Source organism: Panulirus ornatus, chromosome 14 (assembly GCF_036320965.1).
Source record: "Panulirus ornatus isolate Po-2019 chromosome 14, ASM3632096v1, whole genome shotgun sequence".
NCBI lineage: Eukaryota > Metazoa > Arthropoda > Malacostraca > Decapoda > Palinuridae > Panulirus > Panulirus ornatus.
This window is the reverse complement of record NC_092237.1, coordinates 34402414-34428568: the sequence shown is the minus strand read 5'-3', so window position 1 is coordinate 34428568 and position 26155 is coordinate 34402414. Positions and strand designations below refer to the sequence as shown.

Here is a 26155-nt window from a genome sequence, read left to right as displayed (position 1 = left end):
TTTTCTTTATATGCTACACTTAAACTTGTTTCCTTGTCTATGGATCATGCAATCTAGAAATGGTAACATACCATTATTTTCATTTTCTACAGTAAATTTGATGTAAGATACTAAATTGTTGCATAAGGGAGAAATATTTGTAAATTTTCATTTGTTGGCCAAACACAAAGAACATGATCTACAAACCTAAACCAAATTGCATTAGAAGGTAAGACATCCTTTAGTAATTTTGTTTCAAAAAATTCCATATAAAGATAGCTTAGTGCAGGTGAAAGAGGGTTATCCATTGCCATACCAAATTTTTGAGCATAATAATCTCCATTAAATTGAAATACAGTCTTTTATACACAATTTTATCAGATCAATGAAATTAGACTTTGAAACAGGTAAATGAAAATCATCCAAAATATCAAATAAATATTCTAAAAGGTCATCAACCGGAATGTTCTCGACTTCCATACATTCTTCAAGGCTCCCAGAATTTTCGCCCTCTCCCCCACTCTATGAGTTACTCACGCTTCCATGGTTCCATCCGCTGCTAAATCCATTCACAGATATCTAAAACACTTCACGTCCTCCAGTTTTTCTCCATTCAAACTTACCTCCAGTTTGACTTAACCCTCAACCCTACTGTACCTAATAACCTTGGTGTTATTCACATTTACTCTCATATTTCTTCTTTCACACACTTTACCAGACTCAGTCACCAGCTTCTGCAGTTTCTCACATGAATCAGCCACCAGCGCTGTATCATCAGCGAACAACAACTGACTCACTTCCCAAGCTCTCTCATCCACAACAGAATGCATACTTGCCCCTTTTTGCAAAACTCTTGCATTTACCTCCCTAACAACCCCATCCATAAACAAATCAAACAGCCATGGAGACATCACACACCCCTGCTGCAAACCTACATTCACTGAGAACCAATCACTTTCCTTTCTTCATACACGTACACATGCCTTACATCCTCGATATAAACATTTTACTGCTTCTAACAACTTATATCCCACACCATATATTCTTCATACCTTCAACACACCATCTCTATCAAGTTTATCACATACCTTTCTGGAGATCCATATATATATATATATATATATATATATATATATATATATATATATATATATATATATATATATATATATATATATTTTTTTTTTTTTTTTTTTTTTTTATACTTTGTCGCTGTCTCCCGCGTTTGCGAGGTAGCGCAAGGAAACAGACGAAAGAAATGGCCCAACCCCCCCCCCCATACACATGTACATACACACGTCCACACACGCAAATATACATACCTACACAGCTTTCCATAGTTTACCCCAGACGCTTCACATGCCTTGCTTCAATCCACTGACAGCACGTCAACCCCGGTATACCACATCGCTCCAATTCACTCTATTCCTTGCCCTCCTTTCACCCTCCTGCATGTTCAGGCCCCGATCACACAAAATCTTTTTCACTCCATCTTTCCACCTCCAATTTGGTCTCCCTCTTCTCCTCGTTTCCTCCACCTCCGACGCATATATCCTCTTGGTCAATCTCTCCTCACTCATTCTCTCCATGTGCCCAAACCATTTCAAAACACCCTCTTCTGCTCTCTCAACCACGCTCTTTTTATTTCCACACATCTCTCTTACCCTTACGTTACTTACTCGATCAAACCACCTCACACCACACATTGTCCTCAAACATCTCATTTCCAGCACATCCATCCTCCTGCGCACATCTCTATCCATAGCCCACGCCTCGCAACCATACAGCATTGTTGGAACCACTATTCCCTCAAACATACCCATTTTTGCTTTCCGAGATAATGTTCTCGACTTCCACACATTTTTCAAGGCTCCCAAAATTTTCGCCCCCTCCCCCACCCTATGATCCACTTCCGCTTCCATGGTTCCATCCGCTGACAGATCCACTCCCAGATATCTAAAACACTTCACTTCCTCCAGTTTTTCTCCATTCAAACTCACCTCCCAATTGACTTGACCCTCACCCCTACTGTACCTAATAACCTTGCTCTTATTCACATTTACTCTCAACTTTCTTCTTCCACACACTTTACCAAACTCACTCACCAGCTTCTGCAGTTTCTCACATGAATCAGCCACCAGCGCTGTATCATCAGCGAACAACAATTGACTCACTTCCCAAGCTCTCTCATCCCCAACAGACTTCATACTTGCCCCTCTTTCCAGGACTCTTGCATTTACCTCCTTTACAACCCCATCCATAAACAAATTAAACAACCATGGAGACATCACACACCCCTGCCGCAAACCTACATTCACTGAGAACCAATCACTTTCCTCTCTTCCTACACGTACACATGCCTTACATCCTCGATAAAAACTTTTCACTGCTTCTAACAACTTGCCTCCCACACCATATATTCTTAATACCTTCCACAGAGCATCTCTATCAACTCTATCATATGCCTTCTCCAGATCCATAAATGCTACATACAAATCCATTTGCTTTTCTAAGTATTTCTCACATACATTCTTCAAAGCAAACACCTGATCCACACATCCTCTACCACTTCTGAAACCGCACTGCTCTTCCCCAATCTGATGCTCTGTACATGCCTTCACCCTCTCAATCAATACCCTCCCATATAATTTAACAGGAATACTCAACAAACTTATACCTCTGTAATTTGAGCACTCACTCTTATCCCCTTTGCCTTTGTACAATGGCACTATGCACGCATTCCGCCAATCCTCAGGCACCTCACCATGAGTCATACATACATTAAATAACCTTACCAACCAGTCAACAATACAGTCACCCCCTTTCTTAATAAATTCCACTGCAATACCATCCAAACCTGCTGCCTTGCCGGCTTTCATCTTCCGCAAAGCTTTTACTACCTCTTCTCTGTTTACCAAATCATTTTCCCTAACCCTCTCACTTTGCACACCACCTCGACCAAAACACCCTATATCTGCCACTCTGTCATCAGACACATTCAACAAACCTTCAAAATACTCATTCCATCTCCTTCTCACATCACCGCTACTTGTTATCACCTCCCCATTTACGCCCTTCACTGAAGTTCCCATTTGCTCCCTTGTCTTACGCACCCTATTTACCTCCTTCCAGAACATCTTTTTATTTTCCCTAAAATTTACTGATAGTCTCTCACCCCAACTCTCATTTGCCCTTTTTTTCACCTCTTGCACCTTTCTCTTGACCTCCTGTCTCTTTCTTTTATACTTCTCCCACTCAATTGCATTTTTTCCCTGCAAAAATCGTCCAAATGCCTCTCTCTTCTCTTTCACTAATACTCTTACTTCTTCATCCCACCACACACTACCCTTTCTAAACAGCCCACCTCCCACTCTTCTCATGCCACAAGCATCTTTTGCGCAATCCATCACTGATTCCCTAAATACATCCCATTCCTCCCCGACTCCCCTTACTTCCATTGTTCTCACCTTTTTCCATTCTGTACACAGTCTCTCCTGGTACTTCCCCACACAGGTCTCCTTCCCAAGCTCACTTACTCTCACCACCTATATATATATATATATATATATATATATATATATATATATATATATATATATATATATATATATATTTTCTTTGTCGCTGTCTCCCGAGTTTGCGAGGTAGCGCAAGGAAACAGACGAAAGAAATGGCCCAACCCACCCCCATACACATGCCTTGATTCAATCCACTGACAGCACGTCAACCCCGGTATACCACATCGCTCCAATTCACTCTATTCTTTGCCCTCCTTTCACCCTCCTGCATGTTCAGGCCCCGATCACACAAAATCTTTTTCACTCCATCTTTCCATCTCCAATGTGGTCTCCCTCTTCTCCTCGTTCCGTCCACCTCCGACACATATATCCTCTTGGTCAATCTTTCCTCACTCATTCTCTCCATGTGAGCAAACCATTTCAAAACACCCTCTTCTGCTCTCTCAACCACGCTCTTTTTATTTCCACACATCTCTTTTACCCTTACGTTACTTACTCGATCAAACCACCTCACACCACACATTGTCCTCAAACATCTCATTTCCAGCACATCCATCCTCCTGCGCACAACTCTATCCATAGTCCACGCCTCGCAACCATACAACATTGTTGGAACCACTATTCCTTCAAACATACCCATTTTTGCTTTCCGAGATAATGTTCTCGACTTCCACACATTCTTCAAGGCTCCCAGAATTTTCGCCCCCTCCCCCACCCTATGAACCACTTCCGCTTCCATGGTTCCATCCGCTGCCAGATCCACTCCCAGATATCTAAAACACTTCACTTCCTCCAGTTTTTCTCCATTCAAACGCACCTCCCAATTGAATTGACCCTCAACCCTACTGTACCTAATAACCTTGCTCTTATTCACATTTATATATATATATATATATATATATATATATATATATATATATATATATATATATATATATATATATATATATATATATATATATATATATACATATATTTGTTCATACTATTCGCCATTTCCCGCATTAGCGAGGTAGCGTTAAGAACAGAGGACTGAGCCTTCGAGGGAATATCCTCACTTGGCTCCGTTCTCTGTTCCTTCTTTTGGAAAATTAAAAACGAGAGGGGAGGGTTTCCAGGATCCCGCTCCCTTCCCTTTTAGTCACCTTCTACGACACGCAGGGAATACGTCAGAAGTATTCTTTCTCCCCCTTTCTCTCTCTCTCTCTCTCTCTCTCTCTCTCTCTCTCTCTCCTTATATATATATATATGTGTGTATATATATATATATGTGTGTATATATATATATATGTGTGTATATATATATATATATATATATATATATATATATATATATATATATATATATATATATATATATATATATATATATATATATATATATACACACATATATATATATATATATATATATATATATATATATATATATATATATATATATATATATATATATATATATATATATATATATATATATATATATATATATATATATATATATATATATATATATATATATATATATATATATACACACATATATATATATATATATATATATATATATATATATATATATATATATATATATATATATATATATATAAGTTTGTTGAGTATTCCTGGTAAATTATATGGGAGGGTATTGATTGAGAGGGTGAAGGCATGTACAGAGCATCAGACTTGGGAAGAGCAGTGTGGTTTCAGAAGTGGTAAAGGATGTGTGGATCAGGTGTTTGCTTTGAAGAATGTATGTGAGAAATACTTAGAAAAGCAAATGGATTTGTATGTAGCATTTATGGATCTGGAGAAGGCATATGATAGAGTTGATAGAGATGCTCTGTGGAAGGTATTACGAATATATGGTGTGGGAGGAAAGTTGTTAGAAGCAGTGAAAAGTTTTTATCGAGGATGTAAGGCATGTGTACGTGTAGGAAGAGAGGAAAGTGATTGGTTCTCAGTGAATGTAGGTTTGCGGCAGGGGTGTGTGATGTCTCCATGGTTGTTTAATTTGTTTATGGATGGGGTTGTTAGGGAGGTAAATGCAAGAGTTTTGGAAAGAGGGGCAAGTATGAACTCTGTTGGGGATGAGAGAGCTTGGGAAGTGAGTCAGTTGTTGTTCGCTGATGATACAGCGCTGGTGGCTGATTCATGTGAGAAACTGCAGAAGCTGGTGACTGAGTTTGGAAAAGTGTGTGGAAGAAGAAAGTTAAGAGTAAATGTGAATAAGAGCAAGGTTATTAGGTACAGTAGGGTTGAGGGTCAAGTCAATTGGGAGGTGAGTTTGAATGGAGAAAAACTGGAGGAAGTGAAGTGTTTTAGATATCTGGGAGTGGATCTGGCAGCGGATGGAACCATGGAAGCGGAAGTGGATCATAGGGTGGGGGAGGGGGCGAAAATCCTGGGGGCCTTGAAGAATGTGTGGAAGTCGAGAACATTATCTCGGAAAGCAAAAATGGGTATGTTTGAAGGAATAGTGGCTCCAACAATGTTGTATGGTTGCGAGACGTGGGCTATGGATAGAGTTGTGCGCAGGAGAATGGATGTGCTGGAAATGAGATGTTTGAGGACAATGTGTGGTGTGAGGTGGTTTAATCGAGTGAGTAACGTAAGGGTAAGAGAGATGTGTGGAAATAAAAAGAGCGTGGTTGAGAGAGCAGAAGAGGGTGTTTTGAAGTGGTTTGGGCACATGGAGAGGATGAGTGAGGAAAGATTGACCAAGAGGATATATGTGTCGGAGGTGGAGGGAACAAGGAGAAGAGGGAGACCAAATTGGAGGTGGAAAGATGGAGTGAAAAAGATTTTGTGTGATCGGGGCCTGAACATGCAGGAGGGTGAAAGGAGGGCTAGGAATAGAGTGAATTGGAGCGATGTGGTATACCGGGGTTGACGTGCTGTCAGTGGATTGAAGCAGGGCATGTGAAGCGTCTGGGGTAAACCATGGAAAGCTGTGTAGGTATGTATATTTGCGTGTGTGGACGTATGTATATACATGTGTATGGGGGGGGGTTGGGCCATTTCTTTCGTCTGTTTCCTTGCGCTACCTCGCAAACGCGGGAGACAGCGACAAAGTATAATAAAATAGAAAATATATATATATATATATATATATATATATATATATATATATATATATATATATATATATATATATATATATATATATCTCACCCTTACGTTACTCACTCGATCAAACCACCTCACACCACACATTGTCCCCAAACATCTCATTTCCAGCACATCCACCCTCCTGCGCACAACTCTATCCACATATATATATATATATATATATATATATATATATATATATATCCTTGGGGATAGGGGAGAAAGAATACTTCCCACGCATTCCGCACGTGTCGTACAAGGCGACTGAAGGGGAGGGGAACGGCTAGAAACCCTCCCCTCCTTGTAATCTAACTTTCTAAAAGGGGTAACAGAAGAAGGAGTCACGCGGGGAGTGCTCATCCTCCTCGAAGGCATAGATTGGGGTGTCTAAATGTGTGTGGATGTAACCAAGATGAGAAAAATGGAGAGATAGGTAGTATCTTTGAGGAAAGGAACCTGAATGTTTTGGCTCTGAGTGAAACAAAGCTCAAGGGTAAAGGGGAAGAGTGGTTTAGGAATATCTTGGGAGTAAAGTCAGGGGTTAGTGAGAGGACAAGAGCAAGGGAAGGAGTAGCACTACTCCTGAAACAATAGGGGTGAGAGTATATGATGGAGTGTAAGAAAATATACTCTAGATTGATATGGGTAAAAGTGAAAGTTGATGGAGAGAGATGGGTGATTTGAATGCAAAGATGAGTAATGTGGCAGTTGAGGGAATAATTGGTATACATGGAGTGTTCAGTGTTGTAAATGGAAATGGTGAAGAGCTTGTAGATTTATGTGCTGAAAAAGGACAGGTGATTGGGAATACCTGTTTCAAAAATAGAGATATACGTATTATACATAAGTAAATTGGAGAGATGGCCAGAGAGCGTTTGTGGATTACGTGTTTATTGATAGGCGCTCGAAAGATTGCTTTTTAGAAGTTAATGTGGTGAGAGGTGCAATTCGAGGGATGTCTGATCATTATCTTGTGGAGGCGAAGGTGAAGATTTCTAGAGGTTTTCAGAAAAAATGAGAGAATTTTTGGGTGAAGAGAGTGGTGAGAGTAAGTGAGCTTGAGAAGGAGACTTTTGTGAGGAAGTACCAGGAGAGACTGAATACAGAATGGGAAAAGGTTAGAACAAAGGAGGTAAAAGGAGTGGGGGAGGAATGGGATGTATTTACGGAAGCAGTGAGGGTTTGCGCAAGGTATGCTTGTGGCATGAGAAGCGTGGGAGGTGGGCAGATTAGAAAGGGCAGTGAGTGAAGGTAGGAAGAAGTAAGATTATTAGTGAAAGAGAAGAGAGAGGCATTTGGACGATTTTTGCAGGGAAATAATGGAAATGAGTGGGAGATTTATAAAAGAAAGAGGCAGGAGGTCAAGAGAAAGGTCCAAGAGGTGAAAAAGAGGGCAAATGAGAGTTGGAGTGAGAGAGTATCATTAAATTTTAGGGATAGTAAAAAGATGTTTTGGAAGGAGGTAAATAAAGTGCGTCAGACAAGGGAACCAATGGGAACTTCAGTGCAGGGGGCAAATGGGAAGGTGATAGCAAGTACTGGTAACAATAGAAAGAGATGGGATGAGTATTTTGAAGGTTTGTTGAATGTGTTTGATGATAGAGTGGCATATATAGGGTGTTTTGGTCGAGGTGGTGTGCAAAGTGAGAGGGTTAGGGAATGTGATTTGGTAAACTGAGAAGAGGTAGTAAAAGCTTTGCGGAAGATGAAAGCCGGCAAGGCAGTGGGTTTGGATGGTATTAAAAAAAATGGGGTGATTACATCGTTGACTGGTTGGTAAGGTTATTTAATGTATGTGTGATTCATGGTGACGTGCCTGAGGATTGGCAAAATGCTTGTATGGTGCCATTCTAAAAAGGCAAAGGGGATAAGAGTGAGTGCTCAAATTACAGAGGTATAAATTTGTTGAGTATTCTTAGGAAATTATATGGGAGGGCATTGATTGAGAGGGTGAAGGCATGTACAAAGCATCAGATTTCGGAGGAGCAGTGTGGTTTCAGAAGTGATAGAGGATGTGTGGATCAGGTGTTTGCTTTGAAGAATGTATGTGAAAAATACTTAAAATAGCAAATGGATTTGTCTGTAGCATTTATGGATCTGGAAAAGGCATATGATAGTTTTGATAGAGATTCTCTGTGGAAGGTATTAAGAATATATGGTGCGGGAGGCAAGTTGTTAGAAGCAGTGAAAAGATTTTATCGAGTATGTAAGGCATATGGACGTGTAAGAAAAGAGGAAAGTGATTGGTTTTCAGTGAATGTAGGTGTGCTGCAGGGGTGTATGATGTCTCCATGGTTGTTTAATTTGTGTATGGATGGGGTTATTAGGGAGGTGAATGCAAGAGTTTTGAAAAGAGGGGCAAGTATGCAGTCTGTTGTGGATGAGAGAGCTTGGGAAGTGAGTCAGTTGTTGTTCGTTGATCACACAGCGCATGTGGCTGATTCATGTGAGAAATTGTAGAAGCTGGTGACTGAGTATGGTAAAGTGTGTTAAAGAAGTTTGAATGGAAAAAAAGCTGGAGGAAGTGAAGTGTTTTAGATATCTAGGAGTGGATCTGGCAGCGGATGGAACCATGGAAGCGGAAGTGAATAATAGGGTGGGGGAGGGGGCGAAAATTCTGGGAGCCTTGAAGAATGTTTGGAAGTCGAGGACATTATCTCGGAAAGCAAAAATGGGTATGTTTGAAGGAATAGTGGTTCCAACAATGTTGTATGGTTGCGAGGCGTGGGCTATGGATAGAGTTGTGCGCAGGAGGGTGGATGTGCTGGAAATGAGATGTTTGAGGACAGTATGTGGTGTGAGGTGGTTTGATCGAGTAAGTAATGTAAGGGTAAGAGAGATGTGTGGAAATAAAAAGAGCGTGGTTGAGAGAGCAGAAGAGGGTGTTTTGAAATGGTTTGGTCATATGGAGAGAATGAGTGAGGAAAGATTGACCAAGAGGATACATGTGTCGGATGTGGAGGGAACGAGGAGAAGTGGGAGACCAAATTGGGGGTGGAAAGATTTAGTGAAAAAGATTTTGAGTGATCGGGGCCTGAACATGCAGGAGGGTGAAAGGCGTGCAAGGAATAGAGTGAATTGGATCGATGTGGTATACCCTGGTCGACGTGCTGTCAATGGATTGAATCAGGGCATGTTAAGCGTCTGGGGTAAACCATGGAAAGTTCTGTGGGCCTGGATGTGGAAAGGGAGCTCTGGTTGCGGGCATTATTGCATGACATCTAGAGACTGAGTTTGAATGAGTGGGGCCTTCTTTGTCCTTTCCTAGCGGTACCTCGCACACATGAGGGGGGAGGGGGATGTTATTCCATGTGTGGCGAGGTGGCGATGGGAATAAATAAAGGCAGACGGTGTGAATTGTGTGCATGGGTATATATGTATGTGTCTGTGTGTGTGTATATATATGTGTACATTGAGATGTAGGGGTATGTATATTTGCGTGTGTGGACGTGTATGTATATACATGTATATGGGGGTGGGTTTGGCCATTTCTTTTGTCTGTTTCCTTGCGTTACTTCGCAAACGCGGGAGACAGCGACAAAGCAAAATAATAATAGTAATAATATATATATATATATATATATATATATATATATATATATATATATATATATATATATATATATATATATATATATATATATATATATATATACATATTTATATATATAAATATATATATATATATATATATATTTTTTTTTTTGCCGCTGTCTCCCTCGTTTGCGAGGTAGCGCAAGGAAACAGACGAAAGAAATGGCCCAACCCACCCCCATACACATGTATATACATACGTCCACACACGCAAATATACATACCTACACAGCTTTCCATGGTTTACCCCAGACGCTTCACATGCCCTGATTCAATCCACTGACAGCACGTCAACCCCGGTATACCACATCGATCCAATTCAATCTATTCCTTGCCCTCCTTTCACCCTACTGCATGTTCAGGCCCCGATCACACAAAATCTTTTTCACTCCATCTTTCCACCTCCAATTTGGTCTCCCACTTCTCCTCGTTCCCTCCACCTCCGACACATATATCCTCTTGGTCAATCTTTCCTCACTCATTCTCTCAATGTGCCCAAACCATATAAGCGACTACGGGGACGGGAGAGAGGGGCTAGAAACCATCCCTTCCTTGTATTCAAACTTTCTAAACAGGGAAACAGAAGTCACGCGAGGAGTGCTCATTCTCCTCGAAGGCTCAGATTGGGTTGTCTAAATGTGTGTAGATGTAAACAAGATGAGAAAAAAGGACAGATAGGCAATGTGTTTGAGGTAAGGAACCTGGATGTTCTGGCTCTGAGAGAAACAAATCTCAAGGGTAAAGGGGAAAAGTGGTTTGGGAATGTCTTGGGAGTAAAGTCAAAGGTTAGTGAGAGGACAAGAGGAAGGGAAGGAGTAGCACTACTCCTGAAACAGGCGTGGTGGGAGTTTGTAATAAAGTGTAAAAAAGGAAACTCTATATTGGTATGGGTAAAACTCAAAGATAATGGAGAGATATGGATGATTATTGGTACATATGCACTTGGGCATGAGAAAAAGGATTATGAGAGGCAAGTGTTTTGGGAGTGTTAGTAGTTTTGATGTACGAGACCTGGTTACAGTGATAGGTGATTTCAATGCAAAGGTGAGTAATGTGGCAAATGAGGGAATGATTGGTGGACATGGGATGTTCAGCGTTGTAAATGGAGATGGTGAAGAGCTTGTAGATTTATGTGCTGAAAAAGGACTGGTGATTGGGAATACCTGGTTTTAAAAAGAGATATACATAAGTATACATATGTAAGTGGGAGAGATGGCAAGAGAGCGTTATTTGATTACGTGTTAATTGATAGGTGCGCTAGAGAGAGACTTTTGGATGTTAATGTGCTGAGAGGTTCAACTGGAGGGATATGTGATCTTTATCTTGTGGAGTCGAAGGTGAAAATTTTTAGAGGATTTCAAAAAAGAAGAAAGAACGTTGGGGTAAAGAGAGTGGTAAGACTAAGTGAGCTTGGGAAGGAGACTTGTGTGAGGAAGTACCAGGAGAGACTAAGTACAGAATGAATAAGGTGAGAACAAAGAACGTAAGGGAGCTGGGGGAGGAATGGGAAGCATTTAGGGAAGCAGTGATGGCCTTTGCAAAAGATGCTTGTGGCATGAGAAGTGTGGGAGGTAGGCAGATTAGAAAGGGTAGTGAGTGGTAGGATGAAGAAGTAAGAATATCAGTGGAAGAGAAGAGAGAGGCATTTAAACGATTTTTGCTGGGAAATAATGCAAATGACTGGGAGTTGTGTAAAAGAAAGGTCAAGAGAAAGATGCAAGAGGCAGAAAAGAGGGAAAATGAGAGTTGGGGTGAGAGTATCACTAAATTCTAGGAAGAATAAAAAGATGTTTTGGAAGGCGGTAAATAAAGTGCGTAATACAAGGGAAGAAATGGGAACATCAGTGAAAGGGGCAAATGGGGAGGTGATAAGTAGTGGTGATGTGAGAAGGAGATGGAGTGAGTATTTTGAAGGTTTGTTGAATATGTTTCGTGATAGAGTGGCAGATGTAGGGTGTTTTGGTCGAGGTGGTGTGCAAAGTGAGAGGTTTAGGAAGAATGATTTGGTAAACAGAGGCAGTAAAAGCTTTGCGGAAGATGAAAGCCGGGAAGGAAGAGGGTTTGGATGATTTTGCAGTGAAATCTATTAAGAAAGGGGGTGAATGTATTATTGACTGGTTGGTAAAGACATACAATGTTTATATGACTCAGGGTAAGGTGCCTGAGGACTGGAGGAATGCTTGCATAGTGCCATTGTACAAAGGCAAAGGGGATAAGAGTGAGGGCTCAAATTACAGAGGTATAAGTTTTTTTAATATTCCTGGGAAATTATATGGGAAATTATTGATTGAGAGGGTGAAGGCATGTACAGAGCATCAGATTGGGGAAGAGCAGTGGGGTTTCAGAAGTAGTAGAGGATGTGTGGATTAGGTGTTTGCTTTGATAAATGTATGTGAGAAACACATAGAAAGGCAAATGGATTTGTATGTAGCATTTATGAATCTGAAGAAGGCATATGATAGAGTTGACAGAGATGCTCTGTGGAAAGTATTAAGAATGTATGGTGTGGGACGTAAGTTGTTAGGAGCACTGAAAGGTTTTTATCGAGAATGTAAGGCATGTGTACGTGTAGGAAGAGAGGAAAGTGATTGGTTCTCAGTGAAAGTAGGTTTGAGGAAGGGGTGTGTGATGTCCATGGTTGTTTAATTTGTTTATGGATGAGGCTGTTAGGGAGGTGAATGCAAGAGTTTTGGAAAGAGCGCCAAGTATGCAATCTGTTGTGGATGAGAGAGCTTAGGAAGTGAGTCAGTTTTCGCTCCCTGATGATACAGTGCTGGTGGCTGATTTGGGTGAAAAACTGAGCAAGACGGTGACTTAGTTTGGTAAAGTGTGTGAAAGAAGAAATCTGAGAGTAAATGTGAATAAGAGGAAGGTTATTAGGTACAGTAAGGTTGAGGGACAAGTCAATTAGGAGGAAAGTTTGAATGGAGAAAAACTGGAGGAAATGAAGTGTTTTAGATATCTGAGAGTGGATTTGGCAGCTGATGGAACCATGGAAGCGGAAGTGAATCATAGTGTGGGGGAGGAGCCGAAAGCTCAGGGAGCGTTGAAGAATGTGTGGAAATCGAGAACATTATCTCTGGAAGCAAAAATGGGTATGTTTGAAGGAATAGTGGTTCCAACAATGTTATATGGTTGCGAGGGGTGGGCTATAGATAGAGTTGTAAGCAGGAGGGTGGATGAGCTGGAAATGAGATGTTTGAGGACAAAATTTGGTGTGAGGTGGTTTGATCAAGTAATCAATGAGAGGGTAAGACAGATGTGTGGCAATAAAAAGAGTGTGGTTGAGAGAGCAGAGGAGGATGTTTTAAATGGTTTGGTCATATGGAGAGAATGAGTGAGGAAAGATTGACCAGGAGGATATATATGTTACAGGTGGAGTGAACGAGGAGAAGTGTAAGATGAGATTGTAGGAGTAAAGATGGTGAAAAAGATTTTGCGTGATCGGGTCCTAAACATGCAGGAGGGTGAAAGGCGTGCAAGGACTAGAATGAATTAGAAACATGTGGTTTAAAAAGCGAGATATACATAAGTATACATATGTAAGTAGGAGAGATGGCCAGAGAGCGTTATTGGATTCCGTGTTAATTGATAGACGCACGAAAGAGAGACTTTTGGATGTTTATGTGCTGAGAGGTGCAACTAGAGAGATGTCTGATCATTATCTTGTGGAGGCGAAGGTGAAGATTTGTGGGGCTTTTCAGAAAAGAAGAGATAATGTTGGGGTGACGAGAGTGGTGAAGGTAAGTGAGCTTGGGAAGGAGACTTGTGTGAGGAAGTACCAGGAGAGACTGAGTACAGAATGGAAAAAGGTGAGAACAAAGGAGATAAGGGGAGTGGGGGAGGAATGGGATGTATTTAGGGAAGCAGTGATGGCTTGTGCAAAAGATGCTTGTGGCATGAGAAGCGTGGGAGGTGGGTTGATTAGAAAAGGTAGTGAGTGGTGGGATGAAGAAGTAAGATTATTAGTGAAAGAGAAGAGAGAGGCATTTGGACGATTTTTGCAGGGAAAAAATGCAAATGAGTGGGAGAGGTATAGAAGAAAGAGGCAGGAGGTCAAGAGAAAGGTGCAAGAGGTGAAAAAGAGGGCAAATGAGAGTTGGGGTGAGAGAGTATCATTAAATTTCAGGGAGAATAAAAAGATGTTTTGGAAGGAGGTAAATAAAGTGCGTAAGACAAGGGAGCAAATGGGAACTTCAGTGAAGGGGGCTAATGGGGAGGTGATAACAAGTAGTGGTGATGTGAGAAGGAGATGGAGTGAGTATTTTGAAGGTTTGTTGAATGTGTTTGATGATAGAGTGGCAGATATAGAGTGTTTTAGTCAAGGTGGTGTGCAAAGTGGGAGGGTTAGGGAAAATCATTTGGTAAATAGAGAAGAGGTAGTAAAAGCTTTACGGAAGATGAAAGCCGGCAAGGCAGCAGGTTTGGATGGTATTGCAGTGGAATTTATTAAAAAAGGGGGTAACTATATTGTTGACTGGTTGGTAAGGTTATTTAATGTATGTATGATTCATGGTGAGTTGCCTGAGGATTGGCGGAATGCTTGCATAGTGCCATTGTACAAAGGCAAAGGGGACAAGAGTGAGTGCTCAAATTTCAGAGGTATAAGTTTGTTGAGTATTCCTGGTAAATTATATGGGAGGGTATTGAATGAGAGGGTGGAGGCATGTACGGAGCATCAGATTAGGGAAGAGCAGTGTGGTTTCAGAAAAGGTAGAGGATGTGTGGATCAGGTGTTTGCTTTGAAGAATGTATGAGAGAAATACTTAGAAAAACAAATAGATTTGTATGTAGCATTTATGGATCTGGAGAAGGCATATGATAGAGTTGATAGAGATGCTATGTGGAAAGTTTTAAGAATATATGGTGTGGGAGGCAAGTTGTTAGAAGCAGTGAAAAGTTTTATCGAGGATGTAAGGCATGTGTACGGGTAGGAAGAAAGGAAAGTGATTGGTTCTTAGTGAATATAGGTTTGCGGCAGGGGTGTGTGATGTCTCCATGGTTGTTTAATTTGTTTATGGATGGGGTTGTTAGGGAGGTGAATGCAAGAGTTTTGGAAAGAGGGGCAAGTATGCAGTCTGGTGTGGATGAGAGAGCTTGGGAAGTGAGTCAGTTGTTGTTCGCTGATGATAAAGCGCTGGTGGCTGATTCATGTGAGAAACTGCAGAAGCTGGTGACTGAGTTTGGTAAAGTGTGTGAAAGAAGAAAGTTAAGAGTAAATATGAATAAGAGCAAGGTTATTAGGTACAGTAGGGTTGAGGGCCAAGTCAATTGTGAGGTAAGTTTGAATGGAGAAAAACTTGAGGAAGTAAAGTGTTTTAGATATCTGGGAGTGGATCTGGCAGCAGATGGAACCATGGAAGCGGAAGTGAATAATAGGGTGGGAGAGGGGGCGAAAATTCTAGGAGCCTTGAAGAATGTTTGGAAGTCGAGAACATTATCTCGGAAAGCAAAAATGGATATGTTTGAAGGAATAGTGGTTCCAACAATGTTGTATCGTTGCGAGGCGTGGGCTATGGATAGAGTTTTGCGCAGGAGGGTGGATGTGCTGGAAATGAGATGTTTGAGGACAGTATGTGGTGTGAGGTGGTTTGATCGAGTAAGTAATGTAAGGGTAAGAGAGATGTGTGGAAATAAAAAGAGTGTGGTTGAGAGAGCAGAAGAGGATGTTTTGAAATGGTTTGGTCACATGGAGAGAATGAGTGAGGAAAGATTGACCAAGAGGATATATGTGTCAGAGGTGGAAGGAACGAGGAGAAGTGGGAGACCAAATTGGAGGTGGAAAGATGGAGTGAAAAAGATTTTGAGTGATCGGGGCCTGAACATGCAGGAGGGTGAAAGGCGTGCAAGAAACAGAGTGAATTGGAACGATGTGGCATACCGGGGTCGACGTGCTGTCAATGGATTAAACCAGGGCATGTGAAGCGTCTGGGGTAAACAATGGAATATGTGTGGGGCCTGGATGTGGAAAGGGAACTGTGGTTTCGGTGCATTATTTACATGACAGCTAGAGACTGAGTGTGAACGAATGGGGCCTTTGGTGTCTTTTCCTAGCGCTACCTCGCACACATGAGGCGGGAGGGGGTTGTTATTCCATGTGTGGCGAGGTGGTGATGGGAACAAATAAAGACAGACAGTATGAATTATGGACATGTGTATATATGTATATGTCTGTGTGTGTACATGTGTACATTGAGATGTATAAGTATGTATATTTGCGTGTGTGGACGTGTATGTATATACATGTGTATGTGAGTGCGTTGGGCCATTCTTTCGTCTGTTTCCTTGCGCTACCACGCTAACGCGGGAGACAGCGACAAAGCAAAATAATTAAACAAATAAATATAATATATATATATATATATATATATATATATATATATATTTTTTTTTTTTTTTTTTTTTTTTTTTTTTATACCTCGTCGCTGTCTCCCGCGTTTGCGAGGTAGCGCAAGGAAACAGACGAAAGAAATGGCCCAACCCTCCCCCCATACACATGTACATACACACGTCCACACACGCAAATATACATACCTACACAGCTTTCCATGGTTTACCCCGGACGCTTCACAAGCCTTGATTCAATCCACTGACAGCACGTCAACCCCTGTATACCACATCGCTCCAATTCACTCTATTCCTTGCCCTCCTTTCACCCTCCTGCATGTTCAGGCCCCGATCACACAAAATCCTTTTCACTCCATCTTTCCACCTCCAATTTGGTCTCCCTCTTCTCCTCGTTCCCTCCACCTCCGACACATATATCCTCTTGGTCAATCTTTCCTCACTCATTCTCTCCATGTGCCCAAACCATTTCAAAACACCCTCTTCTGCTCTCTCAACCACGCTCTTTTTATTTCCACACATCTCTCTTACCCTTACGTTACTTACTCGATCAAACCACCTCACACCACACATTGTCCTCAAACATCTCATTTCCAGCACATCCATCCTCCTGCGAACAACTCTATCAATAGCCCACGCCTCGCAACCATACAACATTGTTGGAACCACTATTCCTTCAAACATACCCATTTTTGCTTTCCGGGATAATGTTCTCGACTTCCACACATTTTTCAAGGCTCCCAAAATTTTCGCCCCCTCCCCCACCCTATGATCCACTTCCGCTTCCATGGTTCCATCCGCTGACAGATCCACTCCCAGATATCTAAAACACTTCACTTCCTCCAGTTTTTCTCCATTCAAACTCACCTCCCAATTGACTTGACCCTCAACCCTACTGTACCTATTAACCTTGCTCTTACTCACATTTACTCTTAACTTTCTTCTTCCACACACTTTACCAAACTCCGTCACCAGCTTCTGCAGTTTCTCACATGAATCCGCCACCAGCGCTGTATCATCAGCGAACAACAACTGACTCACTTCCCAAGCTCTCTCATCCCCAACAGACTTCATACTTGCCCCTCTTTCCAAGACTCTTGCATTTACCTCCCTAACAACCCCATCCATAAACAAATTAAACAACCATGGAGACATCACACACCCCTGCCGCAAACCTACATTCACTGAGAACCAATCACATTCCTCTCTTCCTACGCGTACACATGCCTTACATCCTCGATAAAAACCTTTCACTGCTTCTAACAACTTGCCTCCCACACCATATATTCTTAATACCTTCCACAGAGCATCTCTATCAACTCTATCATATGCCTTCTCCAGATCCATAAATGCTACATACAAATCCATTTGCTTCTCTAAGTATTTCTCATATACATTCTTCAAAGCAAACACCTGATCCACACATCCTCTACCACTTCTGAAACCACACTGCTCTTCCCCAATCTGATGCTCTGTACATGCCTTCACCCTCTCAATCAATACCCTCCCATATAATTTACCAGGAATACTCAACAAACTTATACCTCTGTAATTTGAGCACTCACTCTTATCCCCTTTGCCTTTGTACAATGGCACTATGCACGCATTCCGCCAATCCTCAGGCACCTCACCATGAGTCATACACACATTAAATAACCTTACCAACCAGTCAACAACACAGTCACCCCCTTTTTTAATAAATTCCACTGCAATACCATCCAAGCCTGCTGCCTTGCCGGCTTTCATCTTCCGCAAAGCTTTTACTACCTCTTCTCTGTTTACCAAATCATTTTCCCTAACCCTCTCACTTTGCACACCACCTCGACCCAAACACCCTATATCTGCTACTCTGTCATCAGACACATTCAACAAACCTTCAAAATACTCATTCCATCTCCTTCTCACATCACCACTACTTGTTATCACCTCCCCATTTACGCCCTTCACTGAAGTTCCCATTTGCTCCCTTGTCTTACGCACCCTATTTACCTCCCTCCAGAACATCTTTTTATTCTCCCTAAAATTTACTGATAGTCTCTCACCCCAACTCTCATTTGCCCTTTTTTTCACCTCTCGCACCTTTCTCTTGACCTCCTGTCTCTTTCTTTTATACTTCTCCCACTCAATTGCATTTTTTCCCTGCAAAAATCGTCCAAATGCCTCTCTCTTCTCTTTCACTAATACTCTTACTTCTTCATCCCACCACTCACTACCCTTTCTAAGCAGCCCACCTCCCACTCTTCTCATGCCACAAGCATCTTTTGCGCAATCCATCACTGATTCCCTAAATACATCCCATTCCTCCCCCACTCCCCTTACTTCCATTGTTCTCACCTTTTTCCATTCTGTACACAGTCTCTCCTGATACTTCCTCACACAGGTCTCCTTCCCAAGCTCACTTACTCTCACCACCTTCTTCACCCCAACATTCACTCTTCTTTTCTGAAAACCCATACTAATCTTCACCTTAGCCTGCACGAGACCGGGTTATAGTGATGGGTGATTTGAATGCAAAGGTGAGTAATGTGGCAGTTGAGGGAATAATTGGTATGCATGGGGTGTTCAGTGTTGTAAATGGAAATGGTGAAGAGCTTGTAGATTTATGTGCTGAAAAAGCACTGATGATTGGGAATACCTGGTTTAAAAAGCGAGATATACATAAGTATACTTATGTAAGTAGGAGAGATGGCCAGAGAGCGTTATTGGATTACGTGTTAATTGACAGGCGTGCGAAAGAGAGACTTTTGGATGTCAATGTGCTGAGAGGTGCAACTGGAGGGATGTCTGATTTTTATCTTGTGGAGGCTAAGGTGAAGATATATATATATATATATATATATATATATATATATATATATATATATATATATATATATATATATATATATATATATATATATATATATATATATATATATATATATATATATATATATATATATATATATATATATATATATATGTATGTATATATATATATATATATTCTTTTTTTTTTTTTTTTTTTTGCTTTGTCCATGGTTTACCCCAGACGCTTCACATGCCCTGATTCAATCCACTGACAGCACGTCAACCCCGGTATACCACATCGCTCCAATTCACTCTATTCCTTGCCCTCCTTTCACCCTCCTGCATGTTCAGGCCCCGATCACACAAAATCTTTTTCACTCCATCTTTCCACCTCCAATTTGGTCTCCCTCTTCTCCTCGTTCCCTCCACCTCCGACACATATATCCTCTTGGTCAATCTTTCCTCACTCATTCTCTCCATGTGAGCAAACCATTTCAAAACACCCTCTTCTGCTCTCTCAACCGCGCTCTTTTTATTTCCACACATCTCTCTTACCCTTACGATACTTACTCGATCAAACCACCTCACACCACACATTGTCCTCAAACATCTCATTTCCAGCACATCCATCCTCCTGCGCATATATATATATATATATATATATATATATATATATATATATATATATATATATATATATATATATATATATATATATATATATATATATATATATATATATATATACACACACACACGACGTCTTATGGAAGGTCACTTATTTCGCAAAGTCGCATATTTGGCTTTTCATCTGATTCAAAGCGGGTGGGAGGGGGAAGGGGGTGCACCCCCACCCACAGCCAACCCGCGCCCGGAGAGAGAGAGGTGTTGCCGGACTCCGCCTGCTTGTGGTTACGCTGCGGGCGGAGACGCACCTTCGGGAGGGCTGCGACGTAGGAGTGCACACTGCGTCTAAGAATGTATCAAAAGGAATGAAATAATCCCTTTTCCTGCTACTGACGGTAGCGCAGCTTTGAAGACACAACGGGTCCTGGGATACACACACACACACACACACACACACACACACACACACACACACACCCACATATATATCTTTCTTTCAAACTATTCGCCATTTCCCGCGTTAGCGAGGTAGCGTTAAAAACAGAGGACTGGGCCTTTGAGGGAGTATCCTCACCTGGCCCCCTTCTCTGTTCCTTCTTTTGGAAAATTAAAAAAAATTAAAGAATTTAAAAAAATAAAAAACGAGAGGGGAGGATTTCCAGCCCCCCGCTCCCTCCCCTTTTAGTCGCCTTCTACGAAACGCAGGGAATACGTGGGAAGTATTCTTTCTCCCCTATCCCCAGGGAAATATATATATATATATATATATATATATATATACATACATATATATATATATATATATATATATATATATATATATATATATATATATATATATATATATATATATATATATATATATATATATATATATATATATATATATATATATATATATATATATATATCAGCAATGACCTTGGCAAAATGCACTTTTGGAGATTCAACAATAAGCATAAATATGATTTATATGATTCATATGCATGAACCTATACAAACTTCATATTAAAACGTATGTTTGTTTTACTTTCCTTAAAATCGTTAGGACGAGTCTGATATGTTTGAATATTAAGACTAAATATGATCTAATGATGGATCACGATGACGGCTTTTCATTCATTTGATCTTTTATTTTCGTTCATGTCATACCGCAGGTGTGAACCAACAGTATGTATAAAAATTTAGGGAAGTATATGTTCAAACTCCTTTATAGTATATCAGTTTGTCAGGTTAATTGAAAAGGAAAATTTTTCTTATATGGAAAGTCTTATTCAAAGTTAGCTAACAGTATCCAATTAACAAAACCCTGAAACGCAGCTTGGAAACAAGATGCACAACTGTTACACCATCAGTATTTCTGTTCAGATACGAACGTAGGAACATCTACGAGGAGGCCAGGAGTGGGCACGTGACAGTGAACGTTTGGGGGTGGCTCTCCTGCATGGTATTGCAGACCCGGCCAGGATTGAGGGCAGGTTTACTGCCGCAAAATGTATTAATATTTTGAAATATTTTTCCTTCCCTCACTCCAGGGGTGGAACTTCCCATTTCCCGCCGGCCCCATTCTCTTTCTCCACGACCGCTGCCCTATCCACACGGCCCGGGCAGTTCAGTAATGGCTTGCTGGCAGAGAGGACCTGTAGTAGCTCGAGTGGTCAAGCAAGGGGTGCGATATGAGCCCCATTGAAAATATCTGGGCAATTATCGTATACTACTGGAAGCCGGAGAGGGAGCGGACACCAGACGAACTTTTGGCCAACATTAGTAATCAATGGGAACTGTTCAGGAACCAGCCTCACCTCGTCCGCAACCATGTCTCCTCTGTGCCACACAGCAAAGTGCTGTGCTTGACAAGGAGGTTGGTTGAACTCGCTACTAAGAAAGTAGATGGGGAAGAACATACTAAGTTGTCTGAGTATCCTACTAACTTGCCTCTATTGAAATTTTCTAAACGTTACAGATGTTTCCGTGAAAAGTATGATAAACACTCTGAATACATGAATTAAGTAACGAATCTGTCACATGTTATCAGCGTAATATGATCGTTTGTCTTAATCATTACGTAGAAGTAAAACAAATTATCTCTGATGCCTCACTGAGTGACTGGGTTAGAGTGGACTGCCAGGGGATGGCAGGGGTCGATGCCAGTACTACAAAACAACGGAGATGTAAAGAAAACTTATGTGACGGTTGCTGTTACCACACTCCTGCAGGAGTTTTATTCTGGCATTGCTGCTCTTTGCCTACTCTCTTCCTGCATCAATATCTTTTTCTTGCTAATCAACATTTCATGACGCAAAAATAAATTGCTGTAATGTTTTATTCTGCTGATGGCATTACAGCACTAAAGATACTATTGTGTAAGGAAAGACTTTGTTAAATACAGTATCTGAATTATTCAAAACTAATGTTTCCACTCCATCCACCAACTGGTTATCAGTGGAGGGTTCTTTATTAAGCCGACAACGATTTTTAAACTATGTCTTTTTAAACTTTATTCCAAGTGGGACTAATGCTGGTAGTTGTGTGGCGCCTCTCATATTCAAGCCCCTCCCTCACCCCAACCCCAAACACCACCACCACCAGCGCACCAATACTCCCACAGCAGTCTTCCGTTCCCTTATGGCCTATATTGTCTTGAGACATAGAGCAGTAGATCGTATGTTCTCTATATACCTCATTTCCCTCAACTGCTCAGAGTGCTGCACTGTTCTAGTTTGAGCTACAAATATTTGAGCTTGAATATGTCAATCCTCAATCAACACTACAGTCACTAGAAAAATGGTTTTTGTCCAGCTTTCATTGTTTGCCAGTGATATGGAGAAAATATAGGACTATGAACGGAAGAATATTGAATCGACCACTCTGGCCTTCTCTCATCAGAAAACTTAGTTTTTTTTAACTTGTTTGATGGTAGTTAGACAAACTAATTGCATGTTGCTAACTCTGATTCGAATTCACCTTAGCTATATCAAGAATAATCCTTATTACCTACCATAAAACCTGAATATGGGAACTCTACTTGACCCTGATATATGAAGCAACAATATACCATAATTATGGCTTTAATATGTTCATACTGCTGTTAGATGATGCACCTGCCTCTTGTAGGCTAAATACAGAATGATAGGTTAAATGGCTCTAGAGCAACTGACCAAGCTTTCCACATAGTCTCCCAGGTGTACGTAGGGGAGATTCCTATAACAAAGTTACATTGTTATAATTAAGGTGAAGTACATTTGAAATGTTACGGTAAACCTCACTTGCAGGTGAGTCAGTGATCGTAATATCTAATCTTATCAACTAATACCAACAAGGATAAGTATGAACCGATCATGATCTCTCTAACACAATATCACCGAGTGATTGACGACCTAACGAAAACGATTCATATCTTATTTTGTTGGATATTCAGGCCAATTGAAATATCAATAAACACAAAGGTAGGGATGTTATTTGTTACATGTAGTTAAGCGTTAGCTATCATACAGGGAAAGGTGAGGTTCTAATGGCAAATGGAATTTACTTTTCTTCAAGCTCTGATATTTAAGAAAATGTAGATTTCAGAGTATTTCCCGTAGTTCCTTTGAAACCTGCCTTTCATAGGGATCATCAACGGGTTTCATGACTGCTATTTATTCACAAGGAACACTTCAGTGGTTCAGTGTTAAAACGCAAACGAGCACACCGATACAATGAGAGAGAGACCTGGGTGGTTAAACACATCCTTTAATCTACTGAGCCATAATGATGATCGTGTAATCAACTGTATGGGAAGCTCGTTAGGTGTATGAGCCACTACAAACGTTGTTGGACATATGCAGAGGATGTAACAGTGATAGAATAACTACTGGAGTGCCGAGTTTATGAGGTGTTGCAGTGATGGTAGTCACTGCGCAAAGAGGTATGTATTAGCTCGTCATTATGTATGTGAAAGGTGAAAAGGATTACAGTTACCAGGATTATGTAGACTGTAAACAAGTCTCTCATTAATCAAAGTCATCTTGTCGTAAAATGATCAACCCACTATCATTATCACCCTTCGAATACGTTGCATTTTTTTAGTTTCCAAATGTAGAAAAAAAACATGCACGAACATGGCAAGAGAGAGAGAGAGAGAGAGAGAGAGAGAGAGAGAGAGAGAGAGAGAGAGAGAGAGAGAGAGAGAGAGAGAGAGAGAGAGAACAGCATATGACATATAATCGTTAATACTTGTTAGAATTCATTATTTCTTTTGCTCTCGTATTTATTACTCACACCTTCGTTTAGCTCTACGATGCAGACATGATGTAATCGTAATCAGGAATCGTAATAATTGGATTCGATTCCATGTTTTGGGAGGGGGAATCATAATCGTACTCGATTCCATTGTCTTAAAATCCAAAGCAATAGTAATCGATTATACTGTAAAAGTTATCGTAATCATAATTACATTATGATTACGTGCCAGCTGTGTAGCGCAAGCTTATGTTCTTCACAGAAAATAGTAAATTTGGGGGAAAATAAGAAATTGGAATAATAGGTCTACACTAAGATTGTAAATGTGACTTAACTATAAAGATTATATATAAAAGTACTCAAGAAAAGTGTATAATCCAAGTGATACACTTAACAGAGGACGGGAGAGCTGAGGATGAGACTCGATTACGTTCAGTTGGGTCCTGTAGCTGGCCAATCAGATATTGTAGGTTTGAAAATATAGAGTTACTTACGTCAAGTTACATTGAATCTAGCTATAATCTTGCGGTTTTGGCCTTATTTTGAAGATCATAACTTTTACTTCTTATTATGCCTGATATTCATAGTCACATTTCAGTCAACGAAACTTCTGTTTGGTCCTGTTTTCCTCTGATAATGTAATTTGTAATCGTAATCAATTACAAACCTTCGGAAGCGTAATCGCACTCGATTCCAACTCTTTGTGGGTGGAATCGGAATCGTACTCACAGTCTTAAGTAATCGTAATCGCTTCCATGAGTGAAGGAATCGTGACATGTGTGCTACGTTGTGTAATTTCACCACTGTCTCTGCTAACCCCCTAACCTCTCTGGCCCTCCCTTACCTCCACCATTATCCCCCCCCCCTCCGGTGCCCCTGTCGCCTGCCTCTCCCTTGTAAATGATTCGGATCTACGAGTCGATCCCTCCGAGGTTCACACCTACCACAATGTTAAGACTGACAACACTAACTGTACCACGCAGGACTGTGAGCAACTGTACATATGAACGCGCACTTTCGTAGAACACATAGCGCCCCTCAAAGACAGGGATTCGAACCTCGTATCATTTGTGTGGTAGCTGAATACTCTAAGCACTCGTTACGAAACGTAAACGCCGCAAGGTAACAGAGTAGAGGTTTGTGAGGCAGATGGCATCAAAGTTAGGAGACTCAAGATCCACTTGGCGAGGAATAAGTATTATTGTCTTACAGTAAGCAGGCATAAACTCCGTCCTTGAAGCGCAAACGACGATAGAGATTATAGATGCAAAGGAGAAGCAGCCTTACACACCTGAGTTTCAGAGAGAAGAAAAACATCGAATGGGACGAGGTAATCAGGTGGTGTTCACCGGAGGGAAAGTTGGAATTTAGCTCGAGTATGTTTAGGAGCTATGGCTATGGTCGTGGGTTTTATCCCAGTCCCATGATGGCGCTCAAGTGATCCCTGGGATCTGTTCAACCCTTCTCGACTGGTGGGACATCTAAGAATTACTAGGTGGATGTACTGTCATAGATTCTTAAGAATTTGGAAGGTAAGGAAAATCAGCAGAATATAAAGATATGAGTTATAGGTTCTCAAGTGTTCTTTATAAGAAAAAGTGATTCTGGGATTGAGGGTAAAAACCATCACCTTGAATGTAGATGATGCAAGGGGAAAAAAAAAGTGATCTGGGCCAGAGAGGAAGTACGCAACAAACGCCGCAGTGCTATCTCACACTGCTCCGCTGCCACTATACCCTACGTGATCCAGGTCAGTGGTTGCCTGCCACCCATTATTGCTATCACAAAATTGCATCAGACAGTGCCACTCACTATGTCTAGAAATTAGTTTGTGTATGGCAGTAATATCAGGCGAAATCAACGAATGACAAAGTCAAGTGTGATTGTGGTCAGTATTCAAAGGACGCGCATCACCTGATACTGAGATCAGATACATAAGGTTACTTGTCAGATAGGATGATCACAGGAGG

General features: G+C 40.9%; 1 protein-coding gene across 1 annotated transcript in view; it reads left to right on the top strand.

Moving 5' to 3' along the window:
• The first annotated feature begins 21640 nt into the window (after positions 1-21640).
• Positions 21641-26155, top strand: part of LOC139753524 (glutamate receptor ionotropic, delta-1-like) — a 69076-nt gene continuing 64561 nt past the window's right edge. Inside the window, exon 1 of the mRNA XM_071670171.1 lies at positions 21641-21825. Within this exon, the coding sequence (XP_071526272.1) occupies positions 21641-21825 (185 nt within the window). The remainder of the gene's footprint in view (positions 21826-26155) is intronic.